Source organism: Eucalyptus grandis, chromosome 10 (genome assembly GCF_016545825.1).
Source record: "Eucalyptus grandis isolate ANBG69807.140 chromosome 10, ASM1654582v1, whole genome shotgun sequence".
NCBI classification, from domain to species: Eukaryota; Viridiplantae; Streptophyta; class Magnoliopsida; order Myrtales; family Myrtaceae; genus Eucalyptus; species Eucalyptus grandis.
The window spans coordinates 17,604,143-17,613,848 of NC_052621.1; the positions used below are offsets into that span (position 1 = coordinate 17,604,143).

General features: G+C 41.9%; 2 protein-coding genes across 2 annotated transcripts; one reads left to right on the forward strand and one right to left on the reverse strand.

The window, feature by feature from the left end:
• The first annotated feature begins 467 nt into the window (after positions 1-467).
• On the forward strand, positions 468-3,733 carry LOC104422074 (tryptophan synthase beta chain 2). Its single transcript, XM_010034298.3, has 6 exons — positions 468-731; positions 1,305-1,635; positions 1,738-1,954; positions 2,384-2,921; positions 3,000-3,098; positions 3,218-3,733. Exons 1-6 carry the CDS (start codon positions 662-664, stop codon positions 3,475-3,477), a joined length of 1,515 nt encoding a protein of 504 aa, XP_010032600.2. The 5' UTR covers positions 468-661; the 3' UTR covers positions 3,478-3,733.
• A 1,608-nt stretch (positions 3,734-5,341) lies between these two features.
• LOC104422075 (uncharacterized protein At4g38062) lies at positions 5,342-9,259 on the reverse strand. The gene is made up of 6 exons (XM_010034299.3): positions 8,888-9,259; positions 7,932-8,054; positions 7,459-7,653; positions 7,270-7,351; positions 5,866-5,930; positions 5,342-5,764 (listed from the first exon to the last, which is right to left on the reverse strand). Exons 1-6 carry the CDS (start codon positions 9,170-9,172, stop codon positions 5,462-5,464), a joined length of 1,053 nt encoding a protein of 350 aa, XP_010032601.2. The 5' UTR covers positions 9,173-9,259; the 3' UTR covers positions 5,342-5,461.
• Positions 9,260-9,706: the final 447 nt, after the last annotated feature.

Genomic DNA, 9,706 nt, shown 5'->3' on the forward strand with positions numbered 1-9,706 from the left:
AACTATTTTTTTAGTTATTGAGTTCTTTTTAAATTTGGAAACAATATCTGCATAATATTTTTCTTTGGCCGGAGATAAGATCCACTATTTTGAAAGTTACAATTGAGCTCTTCATATATTTTTTATTGTTTCTTCGCATATCAACCAATTTCAATTCGTTCCTTACGATTTAGTCTCTCAATTGTAGCTTGCAGGAAAGAAATAAATGTGGAACCGGCCGAGGAAGTTTACCGGTTTCCTCAAGAAAAGTCTCGTGGCTGAGCTTTGACCGTGTCTCTGTCGTCGTATGGAGACAGTCCCTTCAGCATTTTCCCAATATACATTACATCATCGTATTGATCAGATGGGACAAGAATCGCCCCTCCCATGTTCATTTATTACTCTACAGCGAAACTGGCGGCCGCTGGCAGCAATGTGACCACCCTGACCCTGAAAGTGAAGAGCCCGAGTCAACATTTAATTCTTCGGTGAGGCCCAAATCTGGCAAAAGACTCGTATCTCACCGGTGTCATAGAGGCAGAGACGTCTTTCTTTCTCTTTTTTTTTAGCAAAGAGGCAGAGACGACTTTGATTATAGCACGATTGTTCACTGTCCTTCTGCTTTATGGCTCTGGACATTTGACCCGCCGCAGTTGGTCCGTCACGGTGAGGAAAAAAGAGAATGGCTTCCTGCTCTCTCTTGTCTGCAGATTCAGCTGCAGCCATCTTCTGTTCAAGAACCCAAAGTAATGGTGAGTTCGCACCGTACCCCTTACTTCATTTGCCTTTTTTCTCTTGGCTTAGTCTTTTCACGTCTGGTATCTCCTGGTTTATCTGGAAGATGACGGATCTGGAAGATGACGGAGAAGGGAAGAAAAAAGAGGGCTAGGTTCAAGGTTGTGGGTGCCCTGCTGCTGTTCTTGGTTGCTGGAGCCAAAAAATAGGATGCCATTTTTTTCTTCCGTTGTATATGTTAAGATGCTTGGAGCTTTAGCTCTGCATTTGTTCTGCGGTTTCATCTCGGTTCAGCTTAAAACATGAGTAGTTGTACTAGTAGAAGAACAAGAAGAAGAACAAGAAAATGATTTTACCTTGGGGAAAAAATACTACCTAAAAGCTTACTCTTCTTTGGATCTTACTGTTTTTGTGAGGGGTAAGGAGGAATCAGTTAATTACACCTCTCTTTGTGGAAGGTTTAATTACAAGGAGTGAACGAGGACATATACATCGTAAAATTGCCATCCCTCATCCCTGTGATATGCCGGTTATTTTTGTTCAGCAAGATGTATTTTGCTTGTTTGATTGAGTGATATTATTCAATCTAGGAGAGAAGACAGGGCAAGGGAGTTTCGTGCTGAGGACGAAATTAAACCATCAAAGGGCATATGGCTCTCGTGCTAGCGTGCGGGCATCGCTGAGCGCTAGCTTGAAGCCAACTGAAATTCCTCGTCAATGGTACAATTTAGTCGCTGATCTACCCGTTAAACCTCCTCCGCCCTTGAATCCCAGGACATTTCAGCCGGTTAAACCCGAAGATTTGTCCCCTCTTCTCCCTGATGAGTTGATCAAGCAGGAAGCTAGTCTCGACAGATTTATCGATATTCCTGACGAAGTTCGTGACATTTACCAGCTTTGGCGCCCGACGCCTTTAATAAGGTTTGACATTCTGCAATTTAATATGCTGTTTCTCTTTCCCTGACAATAATGCTGTTGCTATGAAATTGTGAGAAGTATCTTCTGACTTTTAGTTCGGTTCAGAGCGAAGAGATTGGAGAAGCTTCTCGACACTCCTGCCAGGATCTACTACAAGTATGAAGGTGGTAGCCCTGCTGGGTCACACAAACCAAACACATCTGTGCCTCAAGTCTGGTATAATGCACAGGAAGGCGTCAAGAAGGTCGTAACTGAAACCGGTGCTGGCCAGTGGGGGAGTGCCTTGGCCTTCTCATGCAGCTTATTCGGCCTCGACTGTGAGGTAAGAAATGTGAAGGTTTCTTGAGCAATTTTATCGACTGAAATCATACAATTGTGAGCTTCTCGATTTCACATTAATAATCGGAGACTTTGAAAGGCCAAAGTAAATGCGGTTGTAACTAGCTAGATAACAGCCGAACACTAGTCATATCTCATTCTTCTTTTCTCCCCTAATGCCATCTCAGACGATTCTTTAGCTATTACGTACAGAACGATTATGTGAACTCATAGCCGACTTTTGTTTATGTTTATTGAAAAAATTTCATGCTTAAAGTTGCCAGCTTGCTCGGGATTTGAGTTCTGTAGTGGGAAGCTATTCTTGCCAACCATTGTGGACAAAATCTACAACAAAGATTGAAGAATTTATCAGTAGAACTTGAAAATAGCGACTTCAAGATGCTGTCAAATTGAAACTCAACTCTTTTTACAGGTATGGCAAGTGCGTGCTTCATATGACCAAAAACCATATCGTAGATTGATGATGCAGACTTGGGGCGCAAAAGTACACCCATCTCCCTCAGAAATTACTGAGGCCGGTCGCAAAATCCTGCAAGAAGATCCATCAAGCCCGGGGAGTTTAGGCATAGCTATTTCAGAAGCTGTAGAAGTGGCAGCTAATAATGCAGACACCAAGTACTGCCTCGGAAGTGTCCTCAACCATGTTCTGCTACACCAGACGGTCATCGGCGAGGAGTGCATAAAACAAATGGAGGCAATAGGCGAAACCCCAGATATCATTGTAGGGTGTACTGGGGGTGGGTCCAATTTTGCAGGACTCAGTTTCCCATTCATTAGAGAGAAGCTCAAGGGAAATATCAAACCCATCATAAGAGCCGTCGAACCAACAGCATGTCCTTCACTAACAAAAGGCGTGTATGCATATGATTATGGTGATACAGCGGGGATGACCCCATTGATGAAGATGCATACTCTGGGGCACGACTTCATTCCCGATCCTATCCATGCTGGTATGTTAACTTTGGCAATTGGATCACTCTCTCCATTACCTTTCTGTGTTCTTTATATCTGCATTCCATTTTCTTCAGGAGGGTTGCGTTACCACGGTATGGCACCACTGATATCTCATGTCTATGAGTTGGGTCTCATGGAAGCAATTGCCATTCCCCAAATTGAATGCTTTCAAGGTACGTTTTCTCCAAACCCTGCTTGAAAAAGGAAATCTGACAATCCGCACTTCTCCCGTCATCTCTAGAAGTAACCTATGTTTGCAGAGTGGCTAATATCTTGACTTCCTTGGTTGCAGGTGCCATACAATTTGCCAGGTCTGAAGGGATAATACCAGCACCAGAACCGACTCATGCCATTGCCGCAACAATAAGGGAAGCCCTCTTGTGCAGGGAGTCTGGAGAATCCAAGGTTATACTCACGGCAATGTGCGGGCACGGCCACTTCGACCTGGCAGCTTACGAGAAGTATCTGCAGGGAGATATGGTTGACTTGTCATTTTCGGAAGAGAAAATACATGCATCCTTAGCTAAAGTCCCTCGAGTGATTAGAGACTAGGGAGGACATTAGTTGGTAGTATTATACTGATTCTCAAGTAGCTGTAGTTTCTCATGAGAGTCGCAGAGTGATGGTTCAGTTGCTCAAATGGTCAGTGCAATAATCTTTTGGCATCTGACTACTTGACGTCAATTCGAGATTGTATCGGTCCCCCTTTGCAAACTTACGACAAGCATATCGCATGTTTTTTTGGCTACTGTAATAGAATTTTATGGATATTACCTTCACAACAATGAAATTCCATTTTCACCGGGAAGTCAAGCGCGGTGTCTGTGAAATTAGAGATCGGATTTGAATCTGGTGATATCGAGTACTCCATAAAATACCAGGATCATCGGCTGTAGCGCTTAAGGTGCCCAACATCTCCCCTCGGACCTCTCCCTTCCTGGATTTAAGCCCTTGCGTATCCACTCGAAGCTCCCCTATTCTGGAATCAAGCCCTTTGATGCTCTCAAATGTGGGGAAATTTGTCTAAAATGTCCTAAACTTATCATTTGACGGCTGAATTCAAATATAAAATATTCAATTTTGTAAATTTAATGCTAAACTAATTATCAATGTAGCTTTCCTGACCAATTTTAGGTGAAAATTGTTTATGTTGATGCCAAATATCAAAACACGGTAAAGTCATTTACATAAATAATTATTGCAAATATTTTTTAAATTTTCCCCTTTTTATTTTTTTTATTTTTTTATTCTTATTTCACTCCACCAATCTACAGCCTCAGCAATGGCTTTCCCTCCACCCATTTACGGCCTCAGCAATGGCCGGCGGAGGTCACTGGCCACAACCTTCCATACTTCTTCCTACTGACACTTTTGTTTACCCTAACAAGATTCCGAAAGAATTGAAAATATTAATAGCGGGGGTAATTGATAATGCGCCAGATGCCAAGGATGTCATATCGGTGAGTGCCGAACGCTTTCGCAGTGACAGAAAACCATGACAGAATCACCGCACATAGATTTGGTGAAGGGAATTACGACAAGGTGGGATGGAGAAGAAGTAAGGTGATACCTGTCTCAAAAACAGGACAATTTGGACTAGCTGACAGAGGAGACAATTATGAAGGACGGCAATATGGACCGAGGGACATTCAAAACATATAAAGAGGAGGCGAATCGACAGTACTACTGCTTTCTGTGACAATCAAACAAGATGAATTTGGCCATGGATGAGCTTGTCCTCAAGATTGGAGCAGAGGCAATAGAAGTCTCGGCACTGCACTCGCGAGCCGAGTCGACATCACCAAAGTAGAGACTAAGCTACCCACTTAACAAACGTATCCCCTCAAAGATGTCTCTCCCAGTGGAGAAGAGAAGGGCAGCATAGCTCAAAGGATGACCTGCCTTCACATTGGAGCAGAACTGGTCGAAAAGGATGACATGCTCTCAAAGTCGGAGCAGAAACAATGAAGGCCAAATATAGTCCTAGATATTTCTCTGGATTAATTTGGCCTATGCATTGCCTAAAAAGTATAAGCTATTAGATAAGACTCATTTAAACGCTCCATTGAAAAGGAAAAAATGCCAAATACAGTCCCATTGTCTCACAACTGTACCTTCTTCCAATCAAGAAGGATGAAGTTTGCATAATTTTACCTTGTTACAGACACTAGATTCACAAAGATTAAACTCAGATGAGCCCTTTTTCCCCTATTTTAGCTATGCCAAAGTTTTGGCAAGTTATCCTATAAAGTAGACAGATAGCTGGATGAAAGGATCTGATCTCAAGGAAAAATAGATACCAGACACAAGACAAGGTACGCTTTTAAAACTCTCTATTTAGTGAAATTATAGCTTACGTGAAACTAGTTATTCAAACTCACAAGAATTTTAATGATCTCCAGAGAAATAAAGCCACTGAAGAAGAATAAAATAACATTGTAAGGAAAATTTCATATTATATACAAGAATAAAGCATACAAAGAGCATCCACAAGGGTATACATAGACCTGATTCGGCAGGACACCAGAAAACTCTCTTAAAAAGAAATCTTGAGGAAGACTAGGATCTGCAAAGCTAAAATATAAAGCACGAAACCCGACCTAAGCAGAGCAGGTCTCTGCAGGCTGTCCCATCGACCAGTGGTAAAGAGGGGTTTGTGTTGCACGTCAACCATGTAATCTGAAGAAGCAGACCCTCTGTCAAACATGCTTCTTCCAAACCGGTTTCTCGTAGCATTTACCTCCGAAGAATTACTCTCCAGCGTCTTCCACAGCCCATTCAACCTCTCTAGTTCCTTTTCTTTCTGATGAACTTCACTGACCAAGGCTTCTGCTTGGGCCTACAATCAACAGAGAGACTTCTAATGTCTTCCTCCAGGAAAGTTGCCTGAATTTCTTATGTAGGAAGAAGTGCACATCACTTATTAAACAACTAAATTACCTGCTTTGCTGCCAGTTGCTCCAGCAAACTGTGCAGCTGTTTGTCCAATATCTTCTCTCTCTGAGCTGCAAAGGTCAAACAATTTTTAGATTAGAGTTGTCGGTGGCTACCATTTCTGTAGTTCACAGACAACTATGAAAGACTCCAGCAATAATATTAAGAGTAATAAAGGACGTCCTTGCTTCAATATTAGTTCTCTTATCACTGCATATATCTCTTTTGCTCAATTCTCAAGCCTCAAACATGTCCCTTCCCCACCCCACAATTCAAGCGGCCAGAGAATAAAAGAAAATGTAGATGAGAATGAAGGTGAAGGGGAAAAGAATTATCAGTGAACAAAAAGGCAATGATGATTGAAACTGATCTAGTGACATTTATGTTTAATTAAGACATACAAACCAATGGGCCCTGCGACTATAAGACTCCATCAACAATTCTCAAACCTTTGACGGAGGAGCAATAAGAAAACTGAAGAATTTTGATACTACTAAATGGATTAGCTCTTATTACTTTGTATTTCTCAAAGTTATCCCACAAAGCTTTCTCATGTAGTTTGTAGGGGCTTTATATACGAGTAACTTCCTTCTTTTAATAGCTTAAGTTTTTGGTTGAACATTCCAATGTCTTCACCTAATAGCTTAAGCTTTCAGTTGGACATTACAATGTCATATCAGAGCCCCAAGTTTTAATCTTCATGCCCTACTATTTCATTTTGCCTCCTCTATTTCCTGTCATTATTTATCCAGTTTGCATGTAAAAGGAGGTACTAAAGTAATTTAAGTCGCTTGAATAATGGGATTTATTGGATCTTATACACATCCAATTTCGCTGCACATGGTGGGACATTCGAACAGCGGTATAGAACTTTTTCTATTTCTTTGTTTAATTTTAGTATTACTATCTAGAATAAGGAGTATGTGACTTTCAATTCACTGCCTAAGATTAAGGGATCTATAATTAGATTAAACCCTTAAGGCTTAAAAGTAGGTGAGCCAAATTCTGTCACATTAATTACTGTAGACTTTTCATTTTGTTGCTTGCTTTTTGAAACCCTAGAGAATTAGTAAAATCTGTTCTAGCTTTGATTATATTGCTGTATCTTGTTATTTTATATCGAAAACTTGATTCCCCTACATCACTTTTGATTCACTCTCACTGCCTCAGTGGCCAGTACTACACCATTCAGAACATCCACTTTATCATTAATTTTGCTCTTTAAAAAACAAAACTGTCATGTATCTATCATTCATGTACCCCTCTAGTCAGCATGTGAGACCAAAACCAGCATACCACTAGTTTGACGCCATTCACATAAAAACATCATGTCTTGGTATCCAATTCTTTTACCAAGGCGTTTCACATTCAAACTTCTCTAATGAATTCATAATGACCCAGGCTAGATACCTGGTGAAGGCTGTTTGAGTGCATTTTCCTGAATCAGTGCCCATCTCTTCTCTACATTTTTAACTTTCTCCTCCAGTGCACTCTGCAAATAAAGCTCTCGGCTGATAAATAAGGAGAACTCAGATAAAAATAGATAAAGGGGAAAGGGGGAAATCTATGAGCACAAGAACTTAGTAGTCAACTACCGACCAACTCTTTCTTCTTGTTCTCCAATTTCTCTAGCACAGTAGACTTAGAAGTTTCCGCATCCGACCCAGGTTGAATATCCTGTTGGGATTTAGATTCAACCTCTATCTCTGAACAATGATCAGATTCGTCAACTTCAATTGCTGTTTGAGCATTTTCCAGTTCATCCTTCAAATTCCTTTCATTCTCATCCATTTCCTGTTAACATATCGTTCAGCAATGATCCCCAAAAGAAAAGGGAAAGAGTCATTATGTGAAGAAGCTTTGTCTTTGGCAGCAACGCACATAAATGTATCCTAGTACACAACATATGATTCCATTTGAACAATTTTTGTCTCACAAAAGAAAAGGTCAGTTTGACTATTCTGAAAGCCCAAAACTCAAACAAAACATCCTGAAAAAAATGTGGCCAATACTTAATATGTCATATCATATAATGCAACGTACCGCATGATATTTTGGGATCTCAAACATACCACTAATTTCCTTTGAAGTGCATCAGCTTCCTGCAATTTCTCTTTGACTTTGTTCTCACAGTTCGAGATAGCCTTTTCGTAGGCAGCATTTTCTTCTTGCAGCGTCACTTCCCTCATTTGGGTCTGACACATGTTAAACCCTAAGTCAACATTTCAATCTACAAAAATATATCCAATTGATGTGAAAGTTCAACCAGTTGGCCACGCATTAAACCTTAACTCAACATTTCAATCTACAAACACACACGCAATTGATCTGAAAGTTCAACCATCCTTCGGAGCTCTGATCAAACACAAGAAGTTGTACTCACTAAAAAGAGCAAGCGCAAGCAAATCAGAGTATGATCTTCCAACGATATTCTCACTACCGCTTTAATTTCGAGCACAAAAGCAAGGCCCTTTCATCTCTATCATCATGTAATGCTTGCTTCTTCGTATCCAGGCAACATGAAAAGCGATCAAAGTCTGAAAATTTTTAGTGGCGCTAAACAATAGGGGTAAAACAAAAGGAAAAGGGCGAATTTTTCAGGTTGGAGCTCCAGCAACCACCCTTCTGATCGGTGGCTCGGTCAAAACCATGGACATCAACCACATTTATATTTAGTTGATTTCGCATGTGGGTGATGGTGGAGGGTTGTAACACACCAATCTCAGGTGCAAAAAAGAAGAGGTTCACTATCTGCAGCAACAGGTTACTGTAACATGATCAGCACAAACAGCTACCAAAATCAATCCGAGTCCTCACCAGCATAATTTCTTCAATTTCTGAGTTCACTAGCACAATTATTCCATTTCTCCAAAACCATCGCACCGGAAAGTGCAATCAACGAACAATTAGAACACTAACAATGCATAACGGATGAATTTCGCTATAGTCGACACAACCAAAAACAAAAGGAAAAGACAGCGAAATCGAGAAGCGAAGCATTGCCACACGCAGTTCGGGCGACCATTACTTGTTCGCGCGTGGCGGAGTGAGAGTTCAGCTGGAGCGCGAGCGCGGCGTTGGAGGCGAGCGAGTGAGCGTGGAGGTGCGGGAGGCGCTGGGCGATGTCCTGCGGGGGGATCCTCCCCCGCAGATCTTGGATCGCGCGGCCGAGGGCGGCCGCCTTCTGATCCAGCTCGCGCACGTACCGCCGTTGCTCTTCGGTGAAGAGGACGGGGACCGAGTCCCGCTCGTCTTCTCCGTCGCTGGATCCGCCGCCGACGACGTCCGCCGCCCACGCCAGCAGCCCCGCCATCGTCCGCCGTGTCTCTGTAGGCCGGAGTAACGGGTGGGATGAACGAAGTTCAGATCGGAGAGAACTTGGAGACGATGATCCGTCGCCGTCGGTCGTGGAACGCGTCGTTTTTGGGATGGGAATGTCGGGCCTACGTGGGCCCCGGAGAGGCTGGGCCCGAGGAAGAGCTAGTTCGTTGAGCCATGTCCAGTTTTGAGATGGAAAAGTCAGGCCCATGTGGGCCGGAGAGACGCTAGGCCCGAAGAAGGGCTGCATCGTTATGGCCTGTCCAGTTCAAGCTTCAAAGTGTGGTAAAAGATGGGGAGGAGTGCATAGAAAATTCTAAAACTTATTATGAAAGTACAATTAAGTTTTGAAATTTTCAAAAAGTGTAATAGTCCTAAAATTTGACGCAAAGTATAATGGAGTTCTAAAAATTATCAAGAAAGTGTAATCAAGTTCTAAAATTTGTTACATTGGCTTAATCAAATCCTTCTATTAATTATACTTTTTGAAAGTTTTAAAATTCAATTGTACTTTCATGATAAATTTTAG